This window comes from Cajanus cajan, chromosome 9, assembly GCF_000230855.2.
Source record: "Cajanus cajan strain Asha chromosome 9, NIPB_CcT2T_4, whole genome shotgun sequence".
Taxonomy (NCBI): domain Eukaryota; kingdom Viridiplantae; phylum Streptophyta; class Magnoliopsida; order Fabales; family Fabaceae; genus Cajanus; species Cajanus cajan.
In genome coordinates this window covers 15927961-15955625 of record NC_138525.1, presented here as the reverse complement: position 1 = coordinate 15955625, position 27665 = coordinate 15927961, and the positions used below count along the sequence as shown (strand labels likewise).

The 27665-nt window shown below is 34.1% G+C and overlaps 1 protein-coding gene across 4 annotated transcripts; it reads left to right on the top strand.

The window, feature by feature from the left end:
* The first annotated feature begins 252 nt into the window (after positions 1–252).
* LOC109815191 (exocyst complex component SEC3A) lies at positions 253–22888 on the top strand. 4 transcript variants are annotated; one of them, XM_083063855.1, is made up of 26 exons: positions 257–548; positions 920–1020; positions 1249–1329; positions 1515–1582; positions 1691–1793; positions 2394–2542; positions 2904–3021; positions 3939–4043; positions 5448–5549; positions 5627–5764; positions 6099–6227; positions 6318–6398; positions 6767–6841; positions 8426–8599; positions 8686–8827; positions 8948–9012; positions 10940–11110; positions 11205–11284; positions 14505–14586; positions 15204–15301; positions 15405–15513; positions 16461–16529; positions 19393–19458; positions 19544–19633; positions 22530–22648; positions 22752–22888. In XM_083063855.1, exons 1-25 carry the CDS (start codon positions 374–376, stop codon positions 22638–22640), a joined length of 2682 nt encoding a protein of 893 aa, XP_082919981.1. In that variant the 5' UTR covers positions 257–373; the 3' UTR covers positions 22641–22648; positions 22752–22888. The 4 variants fall into 4 exon arrangements, with proteins under 4 accessions (XP_082919982.1, XP_082919981.1, XP_020235426.1 ...); XM_020379837.2 differs by lacking the exon at positions 22752–22888 and having other exon boundaries at positions 950–1020; positions 22530–22730; XM_020379836.3 differs by lacking the exon at positions 22752–22888 and having other exon boundaries at positions 22530–22730.
* The last annotated feature ends 4777 nt before the right edge of the window (positions 22889–27665 follow it).

Below are 27665 nucleotides of genomic sequence, written 5' to 3'. Positions count from 1 at the left end.
ATTACCTGCGGTTGGGCAAGAGGAGAAAAGCTCAATCTCTACCGTTCATTTTCTTTTTCAACCCTCATAAAATTAATAAAATAATAAATAAAAAATAACAGCCTTTGGATTATGACTGCAAGGTAAACTGCGCGTCAAAATTGACTGCAAGGAATCCAAGTTTTAGCGTCAGTAGAAGAAAAGTAAACAAGCATTTGAAGGACGCGGACAAGACTGAACGAAGGCAGAGGGATAAATAAAAGGCCAACCAAGGCCAATCAGAAAAGTTTCTTTTCCTTTTTCAACTGTGACTACTACCAACATTTTTCACTTTGCTTCTCTCTCTCTCTCTTTCTTTTGCGAGAGGAGCTTCGAGATCGGCGACGAGCGATAAATGGCGAAATCAAGCGCCGACGACGGCGAGCTCCGGCGAGCTTGCGACGCCGCAATTGAGGACCCGAAGCAGAAGATCGTGATGGCGCTACGCGTTGCCAAGAGCCACGGGATCTTAGGAAAATCTTCCAAGCTTGGTCGTCAAATGGCCAAGCCTAGGGTTCTCGCTCTCTCCAGTTACACCTACCTCTTCTTTAATCGCTCTCTTCGATTATCAATTCAGCTATTTATCTATGCTCGCTACTTTTATTTTGCTTGCACGAGATTCTATCGCTGTTTTAGCTTTCAAGAAATTGAATTAACTACTCTGATGTGAACATTGTTTTTTTTTGTAACAACACTTTGGAGCTTCCGCTCGAATTTCGTGTTAGGTTTAGCTGTGGCTTATGCAGTAATGCTTGCTTCGTTTGGTGTGCTTTTTTGTGATATATGCTTTATAGCTAGTTGGATTGGATCTTCTACTGATCTTGAGGCGGGAGTGATTGCGTGTTGTTTCTTCAGCTTGTGTTGCTGTTTTAATGGTCTTTTAAACTCTACATTTGTGTAGTTGTTGGTGACGACGTGGTGTTTCCTGCAGCGAAATCGAAAGGTCAGCGGACAACGGCTTTTCTTCGAGTTTTGAAGTATTCTACTGGAGGAGTTCTTGAAGTAATTTGTCTTTTCTTCATTTATTTGGGATATGTTTGGGTTTGGGTTTGGGTTTCAGCTCATGATCCCCCACTCCCCTTACAAATTAAATCCCCCACTCCTAATATTACAAATTAAATTAAGATTCCTCTTTAGCTGTTGTTTATTGCCACGTGTTTTTTTTTTGGATGGCATTTCTTCTCCCTCCTGTTTAGTGTTTCCAACTTTGTTAAACTTTTGTGCTTGCAGCCTGCAAAACTATACAAGCTAAAGCATCTCTCAAAAGTGGAAGTTGTAACAAATGATCCCAGTGGATGTACATTTACTCTGGTAAAGTTCCATTATGGAAGAGATCTCTATGTTCTGGTTCTAGATATGTTGTTCTTAGTTTCTGGCACATAAGCAATATGAAAAGCAACCAACCATTCCTTGCTTTGGAGTTTTTTGTTTTTGTTTTTGTTTTTTTTGTCTTCTCAGTCATTTGTTTGTTGGGCTGACGCATGTATATCTTCCAGGGATTTGATAACCTTAGAAGCCAGAGTGTGGCTCCTCCTCAATGGACAATGCGCAATATTGATGACAGGTTATATTGTTGATAGAAATGTTAATCTATGCATAGATAGTTAATTAGTGGTTAAATTTATGTGAGGTGATGAAAGTTTTCTCATTGTGTCCATGATTTTTCTTGTAGGAATCGCCTCCTTCTATGCGTCTTGAACATCTGCAAAGATGTTTTGGGTCGTCTTCCTAAGGTTGTTGGTATAGATGTTGTGGAGATGGCTCTTTGGGCTAAGGTGCATATGATGGTCTTTTGTCGTTTAATTTTAGTGCTTCTTTACAATCAAGTAGCCATCATTAATATTTTCGAATGAATACTTTTACTTTTCCTGATTAATAAATAATTAATTGGTATTTATTACTCTGTATGGAACATGACTTGCCTCATCTGGGGTATCAAGTCTATGACTTCAAGCTATGGATGTTAAACAGGGAGGGAGGGAGGGGGTGGGGTGGTTAAACCCCTTTCATGTTGAAGTGAGTAAGGAGGGAAATCCCCTTTCCCTCAAAGTTAAGCAGAGCAAATGAGTGTTACTTCTCCTTATTTAATTTGAAACAAATAATTTTCCCTGTTTGCTAGCCAATTTGAGGTGGATGGGGTTTGCTGAAGGTTCCTACTCCTTCTCTGCTTAAAAATTTCCTACACAAGAATTAAAGTCAATTTTTCGTTTTCCTTTTCAATTTCTTTTCCCTTCTTACTTCCCATGTAAACATAGCATATGACTGTCTAAGTTGGATTGTCTCTGTTCAAATTTCTTATTACAGTGTTGAAATGCAGTTAATTATTGTATATAGTTGTCTTCTCCATTTATTTATTTTGACAAACTGTGAAATAGGAAAATACACCCCCTGTTTCGGTTCAAAATAAAGTGCGAGATGGTGGTCCTGTTGCATCTGCTGTGACTGAGACAGAATTGAAAGTCAATGTTGAAAAGGAGCTGGTCTCACAGGCAGAGGAAGAGGACATGGAGGCTCTTTTGGGAACGTAGGTGCTATTCTTTGTCTTAAATGGTGTTGAGGTTAGATATTTATGATGAGTCAGAATGCACTTGAAGTAATGACCTATGTTTTGGTAAATTGCGGGATTGAGTTCTTTAAATCATTGGGTCAAACAGAGTCTCTCCTTACAACATTGCTGGCCACATTTTATGATACACATTGATACAGGGAATGCATAAATTATTAGAAAGTATTGTACATAATTATTGTAACATATTTGTCAAAGCTCAAATGAAAACAATTATGCTGGTTAGATACATGTATAATTCACTTCTGCTTAATCATGTCTTACTTCACTGTGTCAACTTGAACAAATAAATGGTTTTTTGTTTTTTTGGATCGTGCAGTTATGTCATGGGTATTGGTGAAGCAGAGGAGTTTTCTGAAAGGTTGAAGAGAGAGCTCCAGGCTCTGGAAGCAGCAAATGTGCATTCTATTTTAGAAAGTGAACCTTTGATGGATGAGGTATTTCTGTCCTCCAAGCTGAGCTTTTGTTGGAAGTTGTGGTTACCCTTGGTTTGCCTCAATTGCAACCTCTTCAAGTTGCCTTAATTGCAACCTCGAGAGATGTGTTTAGTCCCACATTGAATAAAGATATGACTTAAATAAAGTTTATTTGGGCAACATACACCTTACAACTAGCTTTTGTGGGGTTGAGTTAGGTCTGTAGTCCAAATTTTATGATGCTATGAGTGTTTTTCCTAGATTCATTGTTGGGCTGCTTGCATTGTAATGCTTCAAGTTCGTAACCCCAGGCATGAGGGTGTATGTTGGAAAGCTGCCTTAGTGTTGCAGTCAACCATGGTTCACCTTAATTGTGGTTTATTTGGGTTTCCTTAATTGCAATCTCAAGGGTGTGTTTAGTCCCAAATTGACTAGAGATATGGCTTAAATAGAGTTTATAAAACTTGGTCCATTCTCACCTTACAAGCCTATTTTATGAGGCTGAGTTAGGCCCTGGGCACAAATAGAAGATCTATCTTTGGTGATTATTGCCTTCATGTGTGCTACATGTTCTTGTAATTTGTAAACATGCCCCTTGGACCTTGGTTCATATGTTTTATGGCAGCTTAATATTCTACTGTTGTGTGTTTTGTATGCTAGTCTGAACTAGGATTTTATGTTGCCTAAGCTATGATTTAATTATTTAAACATCTTAGGTTCTTAACTATTTTGATGAAATCAATCAATTTCTCTGATTTTATGTCTTCCTGAAACTATAAATTGTGCTGATGTTTTAAATTTTAACAGTAATCCCATTATTGTCACTTCATTGACTACAGTAATAGAGTTGCTATGATAATGCTAGTCAATTTCACAAATCTCCATGTATCTTAAAGGTTGTTTTCATAGAGTGGCTCATACTACTCTGTTCCTTGCAGGTGATGCAAGGGCTTGAAGCAGCAACCAGCTGTGTGGAAGATATGGATGAATGGTTAAGCATATTCAATGTAAAACTCCGGCATATGAGGGAGGATATTGCATCAGTAAGGACCTGTACCCCTGTAATTCAAGAATATAAATTTCCTAGATACAATATACTTTGTGATTTTAATGTCTGTGTTCTGTAAACTTGGTTCATTTGTTTAGTTTTCTTTGTTCCTTTGTTAAGGGAAGGAAATTTATCATATTTATGCATCATTAGTCTAGTATATTGTATTTAGTTTGTGTTGCAACCTCAATTCCCTTTTCCTTCTGTTATAAAGCAAAGTTGTTCATGATTTCTGTGTTGCTTCTTTTGTTTATAATAGCTCATATTTATTTGAATCTTAAAATTTACCTCTCAAAGTTATTATTATTAAGAATAATGGAAAATAACAGGTATATAAAAAGGTAAACCAAGATATGAAAATAAAACATCTATATCCTGATATCTGTTTTAGTTTGGAAAGTGGAAATGGTTGCCCAGATATTTTTACACTATCCAATTTCCAGTTTAATCTGGAATGGAATAATTAGAAGCTCTGGTGAATCTTGGGTGTGCCTGCTTAATTTGGAGCAGTTTTTACATTTTACTTTTTGGATTAGCTTCGGAGGATTTGGCTGGAGAAAGAAAGGGAAAACTTAATGTAGGATGCAATTATGTTATTTATTAAGTGTTCTGTTAGAGAAATTCTTGTGCTTTAAGGATATTAGCTACCTCTTGATCTGTTATGTAGATACAAGTGTATATATGGAATCTCTTTGGTTTGTCCCATGGCCTCCATCAGGGGTTTCGATAGAGAAAGGGGTGGAGGAGCTTTATTGTACTTCTAAACTTCATGTTCTCTCTTGCCCTCCCCTCCCCTATCTCTTAATTTGTCACGGAGTATAGTTTATCCTCCTCCCATTATACTTACTGTCTTCTCTTTCATAAGATTTCATATTTTCTCTAAAAATAATACATATATAAAACAGGTTTCTTTTCCCTTTTAAAATTATTGGAGATATACTATAATGTCATTTATGTGCTTTCACCTGATAGCTTATGTTTTTGGGATGTTTGATTCATGACATGGTATCAAAGTCGCTTGAGACCAAATGCTCTAGTGTTCTATCCGTGTCATCCCATTCTTCTAATAAAGCGTTTGCCTTCATCTAGTGGCTTAAACTTTTGGGACAGTTAGTTCATGCCAAATATCTTCCGAGTTGTTCATTCCAAATATCTTCCTTGAGTTTAAAATGATATTAATCTAAATAAGGATTTTACCTTTAAAAAGTTGGGTTATGGTCACAATTATTTCTACAAAGTGACCATTTTTTTGGTGCCATGGAGGTTGCTTTCTGCTGTATGAGGTTTCAGTTTTGTTTACTTTTCTAGATTAACTAGGTGATATAATTTCAGATGTAGGAGTTCTTAAAAGCAGCTATCTCTTACTTTATTTTGTCTTATTAACTTTTCTTATGTTCAGATAGAAACCCGCAATAATAACCTGGAAATGCAATCGGTAAATAACAAATCTCTCATTGAGGAGCTTGATAAGCTTCTTGAGCGATTGCGTGTGCCTTCTGAGGTATGCCTTGTATCCTAGTTTAAGCTAGATGAGCTTCCTAGCTTGTGTTTATTTTAATGATGTTTTGTTGGGTGTAGTATGCAGCAAGTTTGACCGGAGGTTCATTTGATGAAGCTCGAATGCTTCAAAATGTAGAAGCATGTGAATGGTTGACCAATGCCTTGCGTGGTCTTGATGCACCTAATCTAGACCCTAGTTATGCAAACATGAGAGCTGTATGTTCCTTTCTTACCTTTCTCATAAAATAATCTGGTAAAATAAGTCAATAACATGATTTAGCCATTAAGGAAGCAAAATTATGAATCATACATTAGATAGACTGCTTGTTGCATTTGTTAAAAAAGTAGTAAAGAAAAGCTTTTTAAGGTGACAGATATGATTTGTCATTCATTAGTTTCCACCATTTTGATTGATTGGAGAGAAATATGAGAGTACCATGTATTTGGGATCACAAAGCCAAGTGAGAGTACTCTGGCTTTGGTTGATATGGCAAATATGTGTTGGACCTAAAAGTCATCTGTTCTGATGGTGGTTCTTGCTACCTTACAGGTTAAAGAGAAGCGTGCAGAACTTGAAAAATTGAAATCTACTTTCGTCAGGAGAGCCTCCGAATTCTTGAGAAATTATTTTGCTAGTTTGGTGGACTTCATGATAAGTGATAAAAGTTACTTTTCTCAGGTATTCTGTTTAAATTAGTTATAGAATTGTCACTTTGGCAGTCTTCTGATTGAATTTATTTGTATCACTTTGTCTGCTTGCTCTAAACAGCGGGGACAGTTAAAGAGGCCAGATCATGCTGACCTGCGGTACAAGTGCAGGACATATGCACGTCTTCTGCAACATTTGAAGGTTAAAATTTGGGACTTAAGTCCTATTTACTTTGAAAAATTGTTTTCTGTTTTCATTTCTTATTTTTACTTTAAGTATAAAAATGCACCTTGTTTTCACTTTGTTTCCTTGTACTTTGTATGGGAAACAGTGAAACAATAAAAACTTGATTTCCCTGTTTCTTATATACAAATATTTGAAAATAGAAAACAAATGAAAATATAGTGGCTTTTTTTTTTTTTACTTAAAAGTAAAAACAGAAAACAAAATTAGGAAACATTTTATCAAATCAAACAGTCCTTACTATTCTTGCATTAATTTCATTTGGGATACATATATTTGTTCAGTGGTTTTCTTTGTTAACTAAATTATCTTCCTGGCACTTGCAGAGTCTTGACAAGAATTGCCTGGGTCCACTGAGAAAAGCTTATTGCAGTTCTCTAAACTTGCTTCTTCGCAGAGAGGTCTGTTGCCCATCATGTTGGTTTTATTTGTTTCTTAATTTTCTGGTTTTCATATTATGATGCACTCCTTTATCTTTGTATTAAGTGAGAGGTAACTATTACTCTATTATACATGTGGAAAACTATTAAATAATGTGATTACTTTCATAATAAAAATATGAAAAAATTATTGAAAATAAAATCAATTATTGGCAGGGAGTATTATGAACTTCCTAGAGAGAATAAAATTCCCAGTTCTTAATGATTCCTCACTGACATTGACAACCTTGTGAGTGATAGGACATTAAAGTGTAACTCATTCCTGATTAAGTTGCCAAATTGTGCCAGTTGGCATGTTTCATGTTGTAGCTCATTTATTTTTAAGATTTGTCTAACCAGGCATAAGTTTAAGTGGGCTATTTGTGTATTCAAACATAATGGAAAATAAATTATGTAATTTTGTTTTTGGTAGAATGCTTAGCTTTGTCCTTAAACCTCTGCATCATGTAATTTTTTGACCCTCTCAGACTTAACACAAAAGCCTGCTTCAACCCAGGCCCTGTTAAACTTCTGGAAGCTGGGTTGCCTGTACTGTTTTCTCTATGGTTGACATGACCACTTAACCAGGAGCGAGCAAAAGGAACTTGTTACAATTTTTTATTTTGTTCCTGTCAGATAATAATCTTCTAATGCATTACAAAGAAAATTGTCAAATATTTTTGTTAGAATATATGAAAATACTCTCACAGTATCTTGTATTATATCAAAATATTTTAGAATATGTTAGATTATCTAGTAGGATTAGTTTCCTTATTATCTCAGATTTATTTCCTTATTTAATTAGGGTTATAATCTAGGATTAGTATAAATGAGGGTGGGTGCTTTATGTTTTTTTATCATGTTGCAAGACATCATATCATATCAAGTCAATATCAATCTCAATATATTCAGTCTCTCTTATCTCCCTTTCTTCGCAATATATCTAAAACCCTATAATTTCAACAATTTTCTCAACAACCATCTTTTAAAAAAGGTGTCAACAGTGAACAATAATTTTACATCTATCTTTGCTTAACTGGTGATGCACTTTTTCAACCTGGATTAATTTTTTGAACCCTTGAATAGAAGATCCTCCATCATTAATGCTGTATGATGATATTTCTGCTCTTCCTTAACTGTAGATCAATGAGTTTTGATTGCAATTTTCTGTTTGACTTGAAGATGTGTTATATTTTTTTTATTAGAATTATGGGTCATATATACTGTTTTGGGTAAATGTGTTTTTGGTCTCATTTTTTGGTCAAAATTGGTTTTAGTCCTTATACTTTAAAAACCATGATTTTTTTTGCTGTAAGTTAAAAAAAATTGTTTTTTTTTTAAACGATGAATATTGGTGCTTGTATTTTTGATAATTGGAAAATTCTGTCCCTCTTTATGGAACTTATACTAGGGTGAGGGACGGAATTCATTAATTATAAAAAATACAAGGGCTAAATCATTAAAATCAATTTTGACAGAAAATTAACGGACCTAAAACATTTTAACCCCTGTTTTTCATGCTTTGCTATGCGTATAGAGTCTAAAGTTTCACACATCCTTTTATAGGCCCGTGAGTTTGCAAATGAACTTCGTGCCAGTACTAAAGCCTCTAGAAATCCAACTGTTTGGCTTGAAGGTTCCACAGGTTCTGGTCAGAATGTAAATGCTACTGACACTTCCACAGTCTCTGATGCTTATGCAAAGATGCTTACAATTTTTATCCCACTTTTGGTGGATGAGGTGATTATTAGATATTCTTTCATTTTCCACACAAATTTGTCTTCAATATTTCAAATGTATATAATTCTTCGGGCCATATGTGGCAGAGTTCTTTTTTTGCACACTTCATGTGTTTTGAAGTTCCTACACTGGTTCCTCCTGGAGGTGTTGTTAATGGCAACAAAACTGGATATGATGATGATGATGATTTGGGAATTATGGACATTGATGAAAATGATAGCAAATCTGGTATGTGTACCTTACTTTCTGCAAATAGTCTTTCTGAACTGTAAAGTTTATTTTTAATCTATTATAGTTTAGTTTGCTTTTGTTTTTTTCAGGAATTTTACCATTTCTTCCATTTTGTAGGTAAAAATTCTGCGGAGCTTGCAGCTTTGAATAAATCACTTAAAGATTTACTTGATGGAATTCAAGTATGCATAACAATGCTCTTTATCACTTTGAATGTACTTTATTTTAGGTTTTTTGTGATAGGAAAAGAAATTTATTTCAGAAAGAATTGAAGAGTACAAAAGTAGAGGATAAAACATCCTTACAAGCAACCTACAGAAGAAAACATATAGAAACTGATAGATTTGAGTCATGTAGCAAGGCATCCCAATCTCCCTGCATATAAAATCCATAAGAACACCACACAGAATTTGTCTTTGTCTAAATTTTTTATGAAACAGATGCAGATCCTTAAGGAAAACTCAATTCTCTCTGGAAATCGCAAAAAGCTTATTCCAAACAAATTTGTTGCAGAACAATGGAGAAAAATGAGTCAAAGTTTCTGAACTAGAAGCTCAAATTACCTGCATAATTTCAAGAGGAAAACACCTAGAGTCATGAGTCCAAATTCTTTTATCAATTACTACCTCTGTCTCTGATAAGGCCCAAGTTCATCGTGGATCACTAGAACCACTGGCCCATGAAGAAAAAAAGGGCCCAAAACCGTGGATTGTGTATGAGCGGGGGAAGAAGAAGAATGCTGACATGGCATGAGGGTTATTCGGGGTTGTTAGAGGAAAGAGAGAGAATATTGTGATATATAGAGAATCGCACTTTTTGGGGAGGGATTCGGTTATTACTTTTTTACTGTTTTGGATAGAGAACCTTGTTGGTTGTGCTATTAGGAGCTTGGCTCTTGGCAGATGAGATTTCCCTCTTCTGAGTTTCGTTTCTTACGTATTCCTTAAATACAATATCCACCATTTTATCACTTACTATTCTCTCATTCATTTCTGGGTTGTTGGATATTTTGTTTGGTATCTATCAGTCTCCATATATAAGACCCTTTTTACTTTTTTATTTGTTCCTTTTTATAAGATCTTCTAATTGTCAGTTGCATTAGTTATATCTTCTCTAAAATGCCCTTATTTAATTAACAATTCTTTTAGATTAAAGGTAATAAATGTTTGAAATTAATTGGATAAGAACTTTCTCTTATTAGGATTGAGAAGATAAATAGACAATCATTATCTCTCTCTTCTAAATATTAATTAATTAGGTGGGAAATGATTAAGTGGAAAGAGAGAAGATTAATTTAAGAGATGTAAAGGGTAATTTTGGAAAAATAGTTTAAATTATTGACAAATTTAATGTTCTTAACTAATTAAATAAGTTTCTTAAAGGATGCAATTTAGTTGAAAAGGTCTTATTATTAGGAATGGAGGAAGTATGATTTATAAGAACAATGGACATCAAGTGAAGTAAAAAGACCCATGCAAGTTTCTGAAAAAATGAAAATTCCAGTAGACTATTAAAAGTAAACTGTAAAACACAGACACATTGTGAAGGCAATTTCCAAAGGTCTAAGAGCCTTGGAAAAAGGAAAAAGTTCAATCTGTTAAGATGCTCCACATCACATCAACTAGGAATATGACTAAAGTAATCTTTACAAGACTTGGCCATCCTCCTCCCGACCAACCATCAACCCCTTAACATAGTCCATCTCCATCAGTTCTAGACACCAAGTAGCAGTAGTCTGAGCGTCATATATTCACAAACTTCTGCTTACTTGACAAGTTTATAAAAAGGAAATAGTTCTCACCGGATAAGATGTCTGCACTTAAGCAGAAAATGTAGACAAAGGGAGACGTGCATAATACTAGCTAGGTGCGAGAATGCTCTAACTGTGGTATGCAAGGAAACATTTAAAATGAATCCTTAGCCTTTAGAAGGCCAACATTATTGGATTTGTTACAAATATATTCTATTTGATTTTATGGACTACAGAATAAAGACAGATTGTCTTACTGTTCCTTATAATTGATCAGGTTTTATTGAGTTGTTGACAGTGATTTAGTATATTTAGAAATTCAGTGTTTACAGCTACAAAACTACTTTATATGATTTCAGGAAGACTTTTATGCTGTTGTAGACTGGGCATACAAGATTGATCCTTTACGCTGTATATCAATGCACGGAATAACAGAACGCTATCTCTCTGGTCAGAAAGCTGATGCAGCAGGATTTGTACGTGATTTGCTGCGTGACTTGGAGTCTCGGATATCTATGCAGTTCAACCGTGTAGGTGACTAGCACTATGAAGAAGATATTTTGCCAATGCATTTGAAAACTTGAATTGATAACCTGATCCATTTAATTGGAAATCATTTTGCAGTTTGTTGATGAAGCTTGCCATCAAATTGAAAGAAATGAACGCAATGTTCGCCAAATGGGTGTCCTATCTTACATTCCCAGGTGAAATGAGTCATTTTTTTCTTTTGTCCCCCTTCTCTAATACCATGTTAAGAGTATCCCAGAGAGAGAACAAACAATAAAAGCTTCTGTATATTGATTTTTCTTGAATAGAAATGCAGCATATGACAACTATATGTACACTAACAAGTGGAACTGACTACTGGCTACACAGGTTATAACAAACCTAATTATAACAAACTAACAGTATTCTAATTAACTGTTTTCTAACTACCTAAGAGATAGGTGTAACAAACTGCTCTGTTACAATATAAACATTATTTATAATAAGAATGGTTATTGGTTTACAAAGACAATAAATGACTACAACTATTTTCAAGAGAACAATTAAAATATCACAACTTCGTAAGATACATTGAACTCAGCTAAACATTAACTAAGCTACTTGGAAGGGTAATAAACATTAAATGCTCCTATTTCCATCATACACACATTTGCAGTACAACTTACAATTTGTTTTTATTTTGTACTTTGGTTATATTTTGGAATCCATGAAAAAGTTGCTGATGTATGCAATTATATGCTGCCATGGAAATTGAATTGAATGTTTATATCAGCTTATTCTGCACAAGTATGAATGTATGTTAATTTCTAATGTTCCCATCTGAATTTGGACCCATTTCAAAATTAAATATTTTGAGCACCTAATTGTGTTGTGGGTATATCAAAGTCAGAAAAAAATTAATTTTAAAATATGAAAGCTTTAAATCTAGGTCATGTAAGCATACATGAATTATCAAGATTGAAGTTTATGCAGTGGTCACATGACTACTTTAAAAAGTCGTGCTTTTTTCTTTTAATCTTGACCATTCAAATAAAATCTAATGGTCTATATTTATAGTTCTAATTTTTTCACAAGTTTTCTCATTAACACTTTAATAGTATAAAAAGTAATATAAGCCAGCTAGGATTCGTTGATACTTATGTAAATGTTGGATTTTTGGCCTAACTTAATTCTACAAAATTGGCTTGTAACTTGTAAGGTGAGGGATGTTTAAGCTTCATAAGCTCTTATCATACACTAACTCTAGTCAATGTGAAACTTAGGTTTTTTTTATAATAAATCCCTTCACACCCAACATTATTGGAGCTGTTGCATGTGTAATATATTAAGAGTAATGATACACATACAACAATTTGTACAACATCATTTTTTGTCTATCTTTCTCTATCATATCATTTATAACATTTTAAATTTCTGTCTCTTCATTGTACAAATTGTTGTACATATATCATTTCTCATGTATCATTATGGTAGGTGACTTAATAATTGATCTTGGATAAGCTCTAATACCATGGATTTTAGGTCTAACTCAAACTAACAAAATTGACTTGTAAAATGAAGGGTGTTTTTTAAGTTCTTATCACACTAATATTTCTAGCCAACATGGGACTTGGGTTTTTTTCAATAGTAAAGATTGATACTTGTATCTATCTATGTATAAAATTATTTCAACAAATCTAATGAGCAAGGTTATCGATGGCGGATAACGGTCTATGGCGGTGAGGCAAAAAATCCTTTATAACTCTATGGCGGATGCCATGGCGGCCTATGGCGGACGTCATGGCGGACAAAAAAAAATTAATAATAAAAATATTTATATATATTATATACAAAGAAAATAGCAAAACAATAAATAACAAGTAACAAAACTAAATTAAAAGCAACATAATATCAACTTAAATACTTAAATATCATAACAACAATACCATAATTCATTAAGTCTCATAACATAATTGATTAAAACACAACAAAAAACATAGAAAAACAAGAGTACAAGAAGCATTTTGCTAATCTAATCATCCTCCTCATCATCATCATTCTCCTCCTCTTCCTCAATGTAATCATTCTCTTCATAAAATAGGAACAATAATAAAATAGGAACTCAATATTAGTTTAGAATTTATAAAAAAAAAAATAGAAATTTAAATTGACCCAATTAGTAGAAGAATTAAGATTAAAAAAATTCTTGTTGCAGATGCAGCAACCAACTCATTAAAAATGAAGAAAGGACTCAAAGGAGTAGGTAAAAAATAAAGGAAGAAGGAGGATTAAAACTGGAGAAAAAAAAATTGTTAGGTTTTAACTCGCCGGAGTTGCTCGCCGGAGTTGTTCACCGGAGTGCAAGACCACCACGATTCAGGTCGCCGGCCAAAAACGTGACCAAGGGGTGGTGGGCGACGGTGAACGACAGTGATCAAAGGTGGTTTGAATTTCATAGATCCTATTCATGCCCGCGTTGGTTCAGGTCGTCGGAGTCGTGGATCACCACGGTTCAGGTCGCCGGTCAGAGAGATGACCGGCGAGTGGTGGGCGACGGCGGAGGAACATCATCGGAGACTGGTTGAAGGTAGATGAGTTGTGTTTGGGTGGGTGGCTGTCGTGGCTTCTCATTCTTCAACCCTAAAACCATTAGGGCATACTTGTTGGGCCTAGTTTGAAGCCCAAAACTGGCCCAGACCCGTTATGTCCGCTATCACCTTTATAGCGTTATGGGTCAAAACGGAAATGGCGGCCGCCACGGCGAAAATGGCGGACGGCGCCACAAAACGCCATTTTGCGGATGGCGAATGGCGGCGAGGCCCAAAACCGCCACGCCATACCGTTATAGCGGCGTTATAACGGTTTTTTGATAACCTTGCTAATGAGTGAATTATACCTAATCATCATGCTTTTTTAACATCAAATTTCATAATATTTAAGCAACTCCAAGTATGTGATCAACTAATAAATGTTTCCACTTGTGAGTCATTTTATTCTTTAGTGTTAATACAAATTGACAGAGTAGAACACAATCTTGGATTGCCAGGGAACTTCATAGCCATTGTGTATGTACCATCTAATTCACATAGTTTAAATTAAAGATTGTTTCCCTAGTAATCCAAGATTGTTTTCTACCCCTGAACTTTAATTGAAATGAATGTATGTAATATGATTTTGAAGCAAATGAAAATATCTATCTTTTGATAACATGTTTATAGTTGTTTAAATTTTATGAAAGTCGGTGTAAGATCAATGCTTACTCAGTTTGGTTTACTTAAAAATCATTTCAATAGATTTTGATATATGAAGTAATGTTTTTTGTTTAGGAAGCAATTAGAAGTTACAGCTGCAATTTTTTCTTTCTAGCATGCATTTATTTCAACTTTCAAGTCCATCTTTGCGATTGATGTAAAATACTTTATTAATTATTTTGCATAGATTTGCAACCCTTGCAACTCGCATGGAGCAGTACATCCAGGGTCAGTCTAGGGATTTGGTTGATCAAGCATACACAAAATTTGTAAGTGTTCCTTTAAGAGCTCTATCTAGTTTTATGGTGTCTCATGATTTTTCTTAAAACTCAAGCATGTGCTTTCCAAAAATAATGAGATTAAAATAATTGATTTTAATTGTCAGGTGCTTGGGTCAAATAGAGCATATTTCCAATTTCTAGTTACAGTAAGATGAGTATCAAAAGTTAGAAATAAGTACAAAGAATATACAAAGATTAAATTCTGTGGAATCATACATACAAACAATAATCTTTTTATTGAAGATATGGTGTAGCATGTCTCCAGCCATCTTGTTGGATGGAGATCTTCTAAAAGAGTTGAGTTCTTGCCAAGTTTTCTGCAAATTGAATTATTCATTTGATTGGTAAATGTTGTTCATCTTTCAGTCAAAAGTTTTAAGCATATTTAATATTTTGCATGCATATTTATATTAAATGATGTTGAATCCTTGCTGAATAATAGTTATAAATCTTATGCACTGTGTTGATAGTTGTTAGTTGTTACTATGAGCAATTTCATTGGTTTACTGATTATCCTTTTTTCTCTGTAGGACATAGGAGGAAATAGGTTCTTAATCGTCTTTTTCAATTTACTACATAACTGTTAACATAATGTTGCTTGACAGGTTAGCATAATGTTTGCAACTTTAGAAAAAATTGCACAAACAGATCCAAAGTATGCAGACATTTTTCTTTTTGAGAACTATGCTGCCTTTCAGAATAGGTAATTCCTCTGCTAAAAGGCTCTTTCAATTCTTCGATTATTAAGTTGGTTTTGCAAAGAAAGACATTTTCCATTTTTCAATTATTTTGTTCATTTTACTCAGTTTGTATGACCTCGCCAACATTGTGCCCACTCTGGCAAAGTTTTATCATCAGGCCAGTGAAGCCTATGAACAAGCTTGTACACGCCATATTAGCATGATTATCTACTATGTAAGTACTTTTCTATTTCCATTTTCTTTGTCAATGCACATGAATTGATATCGTGAGGACCCCACTGATTATCCCCAATGTTATCAAATAACCGTTTTGGCGCTGCCATAAAGGTATAACGTGGCGTTTTTGAACCCCTCCGCCATTCGCTATCCGTTATTTCCCATTATATAGTGGCATCCGCTATATCCGCCATGGAACCCGCCATATCCGCCATGGCCATGGCTTCATGGTGCTCATGGCGGAATTCCTCCTCCTCCTCCTCTTTTTTTTCTTCTTTTTTTTTCTCATCTTTTCTCGTGAAGCTCCTAAATTGCGAACAAACAACTATGGTGAGCCTTCTTAGATCACCAGCCTCGCCAACGACTTGAACCATAGTGGCCTGAGCTCCAAAAAGTTTTTCGGCCAACAAATCCGGTGACCTATAATAATTCTTTTTGTTTTCTATTTGTTTTTTCTTCTTCCTTCCATTTCTTTGTTTTTCTTTGTTTTTTCCATCTATTTTTCATTTCTTCAGATGATCATCATCTCTTTCTCTCTCTCTCTTATTTTGTGTGATTGTTCTTGTTTTTCATCTGTTCAATGTTTTTGTTCCCAGTTTTTCAAAATTTTGGAATTTAGTTATCTATATTTTAGAATTTCATTATCATGTTCTGTTATGTTGTTTTCTATATTAAACCTATAATGTTGTTCCCAATTTTGTGTCACTTATAGCACAATGGTAAGCAGTAAGCACCTAACACTAAAGTCGTGCATCCTAAAAGTTTATTTTTTTATTTTTGGTTGTTTTTAATATATATATATATATATATATATTATTTTTTTCTGCCATAAGCCACCAAGCCATCCGCCATATGTTCATGATGGATTTTTGGCTTACCGCCATAGACCGTTATCCGTTATTGATAACCTTGATTATCCCTTTTTTTTTTTTTTGCCTTGGATAGCAATTTGAACGCCTATTCCAGTTTGCTCGAAGGATTGAGGACTTGATGTTCACTGTTGCACCTGAGGAGGTATGTGTGTATAATGCTGTATTCTTATTCCTTCATAGGTTCCTGCTATACAGCATCTCGTCAAGTCTCAAATTCATTTTATCAAACAAATTGGTTGCAATGTTTCTTAGTTTCTCTGTGCATGTGGATGGTGTTAACATTATATCAACTGTGTTGAAACTTTTTATGTTTTAGATAGAGAGGAAGATAGGGAAAAGAAAATGAAACACTGAATTGATATGTTCATAAAACCTAGAGCACCAATCTTTATTTATATTAATCATAATCCTACCAAATCATGATAAGGAAATACGATAATCAATCCTTAGAGATAATGAGGAGATAGGAAACTAAACCTTGAGAATAATCTATGATATGATATTTTAAGACATGATATAATAAAATATTTTCATAGCATCATTGGTTGTAAATTATGGGAAACTTAAAGTATATTCTCACTAATTTTTGGTGGTTCTTCCTTTTTGAATAGCAAACAAAAGCTGACTACTTCATCATAAAATAGCTAGTTATCTTCTGGTGTGTATTTTGAATCATAAATCCATCCTGCCCGAAGAGTTCCTCTGATGAGGGAAATTCTGTCAATAGATATACATTAATGTGGTTGCTTCCCCTAACCAGAAAAAAGTAAACCTGGATCACCCTTACCAGCAAAATCATGTGGTTGCTTAGTGTACATTCTTTATTGAGGTCATCATGACGGAAGCCATTTTTAAAAACAATTGATATAAGGGCCAAAGACCTATTGAATGCCTAGAGAGAAATAGACAGAAGCTATTTTAGCTTCTAGACAAAAGGTGTTAGGCTTAATTGTGTTATCCCTCAAGTATTGCAATTGTTGGATTTTGGTCTCTAAGGTTTTAATTGAGCAATTTTAGTCTTAGTATTGCAATTGTGTGATTTTGGTCCCTCATATTTTAATTGAGCAATTTTAGTCCTTCAAGTATCATAATTGTATGATTTTAGTCCCTTAAGTATTGCAATTATATAATTTTTAACTTATTTAAGTTACATATACTATAATTTTCATTAATGTATTAGATGATATATATTTATTATTACTAAATTTAATAATATATGTAACTTAAATAGGTCAAAAATTGTAAAATTGTAATATTTGAGTGGCTAAAATCAAACAATTGCAATACTTGAGAGACTAAAATTGCTCAATTAAAATTTGAGGGTCCAACATTGCTAAACTAAAATATTGAGGGACTAAAATGCATAACTGCAATACTTAAGGGACCAAAAATGTACTTAAGCCAAGCTGTTATTAGCGCCAAACCATAGGTCTGTGAATCCTTTTACCCTTTGATATAGAAACTTGGTCACCTGTCACTGTGTTCTAGGGAGAGCATTTCATCAATCATGGCATTTGTCCATCCTAGTTGAGATGTGTTTCACTAGTAGATTTTAGGAATTGGGGCAGAAGACAAGGATAGTACAAGTGATACATGTATAACAAAATTGTATAACAACTTGTACAACATCACTGTGTCTATTTCTTTCCATCACTTTGGTTGTTACATTTATTAATGATGGAGAGAAATAGACACAAATAGTGATGTTGTACAAGTTGTTATACAGTTTTCTTATACATGTATCATTTGTATTATCCTTGTCTTCTGCTCCAGTTCCTAAAATCTATTAGTGAAACACATCTCATCCATAAAAGAATAGGTCAGTTGATCAAGTAGGACACAATTCATTAGAATTCTTCTCTACCTCAACTCAAGCTCAGGAATGATAGCTCAGGATTAATGCTAATCGTTGACAAGGGGTCAGTAATGTGGATTTGGGTGAGTTACCTCAAATGAGGCTATTGGAACTGGTGGTGCTCCCCATGAAGGAGCAAAGATGGACCAAAATAAGGAATATGTAAAACATCTTAGACAACTCTAGTTTTAACTAAAGAGGTGTAATATGGTGCCTCTTAAAAAAGTGACTCAGACTGGTTCAGATGAATCTGTCTAATGTGGTTGGAGCCATATCATTGTTAATAGAGGCTATACTCGTGGTGAAAGAGGACTGAGAACCAGCATCTAAGGATGACTGCTGATTAGGAAGTATGATGCAATTGGAGCTTTGACCACTAGAAGAGAACTAGGAGGTTCTGATGAACTGAATGAGGCCATTGGCAAGGTGGTTGGAGACCTGGATGGAGGTGCATAGCTGACTTTCTGGTGACAGGGCTCCATGATGTGGCTAGCATGAGCTCTTGGATATTGTAGGGTGTTGATAAGTGATAACTGAGATACAACCTTGCCGGCGGCTAGACTGAATGAATATGGAGATCTAAGATCGAACAGCTCTAATTCCAATTTAAGAATAGAGAAGGTAGAGTTTTATGAATTTCTTATAATGAAACTCCTTAACGGCTGTCTATTTGTCTACTAATCAAGAATAAAAGGAAACAAATACATAGATCATTGAAATCAATACCAATCCTGATTGATATATCTAAAAATATATATGGAATGATCCCTTAGTCACAGGGATGCAATAATCGCAGCAACAATGTAGTGTATCTTTGTCATCTTTGCATTTTTCTGTTAAAGCTTTATTTGTTAATGTTACTTTTGCCAGATTTTATGCAATCGTTTTTTCTCCCAAAATGCTAGAATTATTGTTTTTGTAGTCTTTATTGTCTGGTTGACCTTATATAATCGTATAGCCATTTATAACTTTCCTTAAGCTCTTGTTATTATTTTCATAAAGTAGCATCAAATTGAGTGCCTGCCATTATATGGGCTTAAAGAAATGTGTTTGTTGATGCATCTCTTAAATTGTCTTTTTTTGCCCATATTTTCCTGGATGCGTAAGACTGAATTAAATAGTTAAAATCTCTGTTTTGCATAAATTTCAGATTCCTTTTCAGCTTGGGCTGTCAAAAATGGATCTCCGGAAGATGTTAAAATCTAGTTTATCTGGGGTATGGTGATTCTGACCTTCTTTAAAGATCCTTCTCACTGGTTTTAGCCTGCCTTTGAACTTGTGTCTTTGCTCCTTCTACTTAGGTTGACAAGTCCATTGCTGCGATGTATAAGAAACTGCAGAAGAATTTGACTTCAGAGGAACTGTTACCCTCCTTATGGGACAAATGCAAGGTAAATTGTACTTAATCCCTATCGGGCATCAAAGCTACCTCCTATTTACCTTAATTCAGTTAGAAAGAAAGAATCAAGGGTTTTGCACTAAATATTTTCAAGGTCAACACTAAAGTCAGTGAAGTGTCCTATGAAGCATATACACATCTACATAATGTTGTTTTGACGTGTTTGACACTCTAACACGACACTTGTTAGAAATGTCGAAGTCATGACACGCGTCCAACACATTTACATTATGTTACAATTAAAAATATATTTTTTTGGTTTGGGCATCTCTCTGTCACAAGTTTAACACCTTTCTAACACAACTTGATCACAAAGAGAATTAGTTGACTCTTGCTTTTAATTGTCATTCACATGTAAGAGAATTAGTTGACTCTTGCTATATACAATACGTGTCCCTGTGACCTACGTTTTGGATATTAGCCATGCCCTGGTGTCCGTGTCATGTTAGATGTCCGTGTTGGTGTTGGTACTTCATAGGAAGTGTCTAACAAGTGTTTCACCAGTTTGGCCGATAGCAAGTGCAATCTTGCTAACTTTACGATACATGTGAATGACAATTAAATTGGATCTTATTTTGATATGTTGTGAGAGAACGTTTTTTCCACTCTCATACAATCATGTATTGTCATAACACGCGTACAAAATAACTGCTTGAGAGGTCAAACTCTTTAGAAAATGACAGCACAGTGGATGCTTGTGTAAGTGTAAAAAAGTTTGCACTATTGAATATCAAAATTAAAGTCATTGAAACTTGGAAGAGATCTATTTGAATGGGGGAAAATTTTTAGAAAATGGGTTTAAGTCTAATGCAATCCTACAAAAGCTACTTGTAAGGTGAGGGTTGTTTTCAACTATGGCCTTATTTATAGTCAATGTGAGACCTCCAACACATTCCCTCACATTGAGGACTGGACAATTGCAGGTGATCCAATAATCAGATGGCATGATAGGTCCTACAACAATCAATAATTATTAGGATATGATATCATGTTAAAAACGTGGATTGGAACTTAGTTCAACCTTAAAAAACTGGCTAGTTAGGTGTGAGTTTCTCCCACTATAAATTCTTTGTTTGCCTTATCTTTAATTGATGTGAAATTTAGATTTTTTTCCATTACATCTCATGTCCAACATTATTGGATTTGGTCTTAGGTTTTTTCCATTATACCTTATGTTCAACACTTTTGGATTTGGTTCTTAGATTTTTTCCATTACACCTTTCGCTCAACATTATTGGATTTAGTGCGTAAGTAAATGATGGGTAGCCCTTATTAATGATCTAAGATAGGTGAGACTTGAGTTTTTTCTAATACACCTCTTTATGTCCAACATTATTAGGCTTAGTGCATGTATAAATCATAGTAGTCAATAGCGGCCGGAGCGGCCGCTATCGCGGCGCTCCGGAGCGGAGCGGCCTCACCCCGCAATCTCGCTGCTGTCGCGTGGCGGATTTGTGTAGCGGCCAGAGCGGCCGCGTCGGAGGCGGAGCGGAGCGGCACAAATCGCGGAATCGCGGGCGCGATTTCGACTTACCCTTCATTAAGGGTAAGTCAGTCTTTTCAATGGGGCTTTTTTTGCCCTAAGTCTCCCTTTCCCTCTTGCGATTTCAATTGTCGCAGCCCTCTCTCGTCTCTCCCTCTCAGATTGTTTCTTCTTCTCTGGCGATCGTGCGTGCAGCTCCGACGAACTCCGGCTCCGACGCACCTCCAAACTCTACGCGCCTCCTGGTCCGACGCGCCTCCAGCTCCGACGTGGCTGCAAGCTCCGACGTGGCTGCAAGCTCCGACGCGCCTCGCTTAGTTCGTCTTCTCCTTCGAGTATTCTCTCCTTTATGTACATTGCAACATAATTTGTTTTTTAATTTTTTATTAAATTATTATTTTTTTTAATTTCTGATTAAATTTAATTCAACAAATTTTATTTTTAAATTCTGATTAAATTTAATTCAACAAATTTTATTTTTAGTTTCTGATTAAATTTAATTCAGCAAATTTTTTTTTTTAATTTCTAATTAAATTTAATTCAGTAAATTTTATTTTTAATTTCTGATTAAATTTAATTCAGCTGATTTTATTTTTAATTTTTGATTAAATTTAATTCAGAAAATTTTATTTTTAATTTCAGAAAATTGTATTTTTAATTTTTGATTAAATTTAATTTATCAGATTTGTTTTCTGATTAAATATAATTCAACAATTTTTTAAAATTTCTTTTCTACTTTGTTTTGGAGACATTTTATATTATGTATTGTTTGAGTACTATGAACTTTTAATTATTAAAAAGGTTTAATGTATGAATTTAGAGTTATTTTTTTTGTTTTTTTAGCTTTTATATATATATTATTAATTATTTAATATATATAAATTAATATTAAAATAGCGGTTATCCCGCTCCGCGTCATCCCGCTATCCCAGTTTTAGGGTCGACCGCTCCGCGCCGCTATCCGGGATTGACTACTATGGTATAAATGGTGGGTGATCTCTTTTTAGTGGATCTATGATAGTATGATATCATCTTTGAAAGTGGGTTTGAATTTAACTTTATCTTACAAAATTGGTTTGGAAGGTGAGAATTGTTCTCTACTTATAGTTTTATATACACTATTATGATTTTATCAATAGTCGATATGGGTTATTTTCAACAAAAATAAAGGGAGCATAAATTTCAATGCTAAGTGGTCTTAGTTTAAAAGGTAAAATTGGTTGATCAAAAATTAAAATAATACTTGGACAATCTTGCATTTGCAAACCGCTAAGGTAACGCTACCTGACCTCACATTCGCATACTATCTACTAGAATGGGGGGTTTGTGAATGGAAAGATTGTAAAACAAGTAGAAAATTCATGCAAATTAATCGTTTTTTTGTTTTTTTTTTTTACTTTTGCAGAAGGAGTTTCTTGATAAGTACGAAAGTTTTGCCCAACTTGTGGCTAGGATTTACCCTACGGAGACAATCCCATCTGTAACAGAGATGAGAGACCTTTTAGCTTCTATGTAGAGATTTATGTATGTATATATTTTTCTTTCTTTTCATTTCATGTAAGTTATAATCATTCTTCTTCTCTATTTAATTTTATTTATTCAATAAGGTGTATCTTTTTTTTTGTAGTTTTAATTATTTGAATCAAGCATTTTATAACGTGTCTTCGAACGAATTGGATGAGTATCTTGCATGTGTAAGCATTTTCAAGATTTACGAGTGGCAATAACGGATCAGCTTAACACTGCATATTCGTTTTAGCTTATTTTGAAAAAGTAAAATCATTTTTTAGAGCTTTCTCAGAAAGCTATTATAGAAGTGTGAATTTTTTGATAAATTCATGTGTCTAAGTTTGATTTAAATTAGACTGAAATAGTTTTTCAAAAAGAAAAATGATCTAAAATTTGATCTACTCTATTAAAATATTTCAATTTTTTCAGGTTCCAAATTGATTATTTATTTTTTTATTTATATTTTTTATTTATTCAGTTCTGTTTCAGCGGTCTGTATAGGACCGAGTTGCTTATAGACACCCTTCAGGCAGTACGAAGGTGCATATATCCTAAATTTCTTATTTGAAAGGAAGTTATATTGCGTAGAATTTAATGGAGAATTTTCCCTTTTAAAGGATACATACTAAGATTAGATGGAAGCCAATGATACGGGCTGTCGCCTTCATATAACTCACACAGCATGAACATAATAATTCTGCTACTGGCATACAAATACAGCCTGAATAAAAAGTCATCGCCAAAGGAAGATCTCAGGCATCAGAGATGATGCGGGCAAAGAGTTAAAGATACTGAAGAAGAGAGTTCTCGGTTGAGAGAAAATTGATTTCTGTTGAAATGAATTACGTGATTGATTAACCTATTACGTGATTGAATTACGCCAACTATTTATAGGACAAAAATGACCTATGGAGGCTAGCCACAATTTCAACTAACAGTAATTAAATGAGTGCAACTTTCTATTAGTTAATTGCTGTAACAGTAATGTCTGAGATCTCTCTCTTGAATGAGATGATGGAACTGTTTATTTGAATTGATTACTGGGCAATGTTGATCGATGTGTACTCTGAGTTGAGGTCTGAGGTCTAGTGATTGTGAGCTTTTTAGCAAGGCTAGACGCTATGAGAAATGGTGGATACTTAAAAAGACATTTCGACGCTTAAATCAGCAAAGATTCTATATGGTTTTGATGTGTAAAAAATGCTCACCACTACAGCATTGATTGTATTTAATGAGATTTGAGATAGACTATTCCTAGGCTCAAGGCCTCTTAGAGGTAATATTACCTTGCTTTCATGTAAATATAAGGTAATTTTACTCTGGATCGATGTATGTTTTATTGCTCTCGGTGTATTTTAGGAATCCCATGCTTGGGTGTTGACTTCAGCATACACATAATTTGGATTAATTAGTATTTGGGTTGAGATAATCCACTTATAATGTCGGTTGATTCGACATTTGGGCCAAGGTCCCAATTGCAATTCGGCTTGATTTGACATTTGGGCTGAGGTGACCAACTACATGGTTTGAGCCTCAAGCCCAATATGAAACAAGTTATATCTTACTTCTAGTTAATTTTCTTTCACAAGTGCAATTAATTATTAATAGACATTTTAATAACCATATAATATTATTAAGGTTGAATTGTACTTTTGATCTCTCTAATTTTGTTAATATACAATTTTGATCCTTCTATTTCAAATAGAGACATTTAATCCTTTATTTTTAAAAATACAAAATTTTAATTCTATCATTAATTTAATGTATGTTAATTGTTAAATTTTGACGTCCAATAACTTGTGACCATTTAAATGACATTATATATAATAATGTGACATGTAGAGATAAAAATTAAAAAAAATATTTACAAAAAAATCTTTATATATATATATATATATATATATATATATTTCAAGAGTGATTCATATTTATTTTTATTAATATGAAGCCTCTACTAACCACAGATAAAGTAGTTAAAGATTTCCCACCAAGATTAACACCTAATTCACCAATTGATATCCAATATGCTAAATTTCATTGTTATTACTTCATACATAAAGTTATGAAGTACAAGCATACTCTACTTGCAATATTTAATCTTTAAACTCCTTTTGAATGAATCTTTGAGTTATTTTATGAAATAGGATGGGATCTTTGTAAAGTCACACTATGGTTTATTTGGTGTAATACCGTTCAATATTTTATTCCAATTGTTGTAAAGACCAAAACAATATATCACATTCTCACAAATCCTTACTAAGAAAATTATTTCTTCTAGACTATGATAGAACAATTTTTTCCTATGGCAAATACCATATTTAACACCATTTAAAGACAAACTTGAGACCTTCATGGCATTATCATGTCTCACTACAAGTATTATATGCATATTTATCATAGAACAAGAGGATTGCTAAAGTGGATCATAGATCAAAAGCTTTCTAGTACACAAGATCCTCGTAAGAGACGAGTGTAAAGCATACTAGCGTCTATGTAAGGGACTAATAATATAAACAATATATTGTAGGCTTTTAAAGAGAATGAGAAGATCATAAAAAACTCATTTTTGAAGAAAACATTTATTTCATTCAACCAAGTCTATCTTGATCCTTCATACAATCCCCTATTTACAGAGGAGGAAGTCCATTACTGACGAAACATATTACATGACACTTATCTAACTTTATTTATGACTAACAAAGCCTTATCGTAACTTATATGACACTTTCCTAACTTATATGACACCTTATTCATTTATCCTTATGCCATTGTACAGTGATATGATAAGGTTCTCTACCTAACCTTGTATACATAATAATGACATCTTTAACATTTGAGATTCCTGCATGCTTTGAAGGCATACTTGTCACTTTAGTCTGATTTGGTCAAAAATGAAGAAATGTATTGTTCTGCTTCTGACTAAGTCAAACTCTCATACATAAGATGATGATAAGGATACCTAGTCTTATGCATTATTTCTTCCATCAACTCTACATTATAATCATCTAACACATCTTCAACTTTTTGGATTTATTCATTTGAAACAGATTTTTATGTGGAATTAAAAAATCTTGTCTTTTGTTAAGAGCTAGAAAGAACTATCTTGTTGTTGGATAACAATTATTGGGTCTTTGAGACAAACCTGCCTTATTAGAATCTAGTGGTTTAGGCTAATAGTGTTTAATTTCACAAAGATGTCTGACAAGTTGAAGTTTATAACTTTGATCCAAAGGATAATCTTCAAAGTTTCTCCAAAAATAGGCTTCATTTCTGAACCATAATTGTTTTGTTGGATTTTGAAAGTAAGAATGATGGACTATAATAATTAAAGTCAAATTATTGATTTTCTCATATGAAAATCCTTTACTTTCTTCAAGATCCAAGAATTTCTTTAGCTCTTTTCTCCACCAAGTTGAAAGAGAAAACCATTCTAACAAAGTCTAGGAGAAATAATCTTCTCTGTAAGGATTTGTGAGAATCTGATATGTTGTTTTGGTTTTTACAACCATCAGAATAAAATATTGAATGGTGTTATACCAACTAAGCCAAAGCGTGGCTTCATAGAGATCTCATCTTAGTTCATGAAATAACTCAAAGATTTCTCTTAAAGGAGTTTCATGAATAAATATTACAATTGTAGTATGCTTGTACTTCATAGCTTCATGTATGAAGTGATAATTGTAACAGCCCAAGGAACCCGCATGAGGATATTGTCCGCTTTGGCCCACGGCCTCACGGCTTTGCTCTCGGGAATGGCCAACACCACCCCAAAACGCGTCCTCAAGAGTAAGGTATCCACACCCATATATATGGCATGCTTCGTTCACCTTACTAGCCGATGTGGGACTTCACAATCCACCCCCCCTCAAGGGAGTCCAGCGCCCTCGCTGGCACACCGGCCCGGGCCCCGGCTCTGATACCAAATGTAACAGCCCAAGCAACCCGCATGAGGATATTGTCTGCTTTGGCCCACGGCCTCACGGCTTTGCTCTCGGGAATGGCCAACACCACCCCAAAACGCGTCCTCAAGAGTAAGGTATCCACACCCATATATATGGCATGCTTCGTTCACCTTACTAGCCGATGTGGGACTTCACAATAATAATGAGATTTAGCATATTGTAGGATATTGACAAGTGAACTAGGTGATAATCTTGGTGGGAAATCTTTAGTTACTCTGGCTTTAGTTGGCAGAGGTTTCATGTATATCAAAGGAAAACTATAAGTAGCAGTGATTAACTAAACCTTGAGAGAAAATTAGGAATGAGATGTTGATTTCCTTTAGTATGTTTATCAGATAAGTCATACTTGGAGAACTAATCTTTTAATCTAATAATTTGAGGATCAAGAGACATCTTGTTTTTGAATTCGAGGATCTTTGCAAAAGATGAATTATCTATTTGAACCTCAAATTGGTATCCTTTTAAATGGAAAATCAAAATTTTTAATTCTATTTTTAATAGCCAAAGCCTCCTTGAAGGTGGTGTGATAATGTTTTTCTACTTCTTTGAATTATCCATTAGCATGTCCACCATAAAATTTCTTATTGTTGATTTCTTTAATAAAAATAGCCCCCCAGAAATGATCACTTGCATCAATTTGAAGGATTATTTTCCTTACTCCTGGAAATTTTAATGTTGGAGGAGTTTGAGCAATCTTTTTTTAACTCTTGGATAGCTTGAGTTTGTTTTGATCCACATGGTGGAGGACTCTTTTTCTAAGATCTTTGACAATTGATTGATATATTTGGTCGCTTGAGGAATGAAGTCTCAAATATAATTGAGAATTCCCAAAAAGTGTGGAATCTGTTTTATCGTCAAGGATTGGTATGGGAGATTGAGAAGTTTTTCATCAATGTGAGGTTAAGGTTGATAAGTTTCTTAAGAAAAATTCATTATGATAAAATCAATTTTCGATTACGCAAGATGAACTTTCTTCTTAAAAAAACATGATATTATATTGATTTGTTTTGTCAAAGAATTGATTTAAAAGGCACTTGTTTGAATCCATATCCTTGGAAAATAATAAGATT

Excerpts from the sequence above, each read along its gene's own strand:
- LOC109815191 (XM_083063855.1), top strand. The coding sequence starts at position 374 with ATGGCGAAATCAAGCGCCGACGACGGCGAGCTCCGGCGAGCTTGCGAC. Across the intron at positions 549-919 it reads TAGGGTTCTCGCTCTCTCCA|TTGTTGGTGACGACGTGGTG; the intron begins GTTACACCTACC and ends ACATTTGTGTAG. Across the intron at positions 5,550-5,626 it reads GATTGCGTGTGCCTTCTGAG|TATGCAGCAAGTTTGACCGG; the intron begins GTATGCCTTGTA and ends TGTTGGGTGTAG.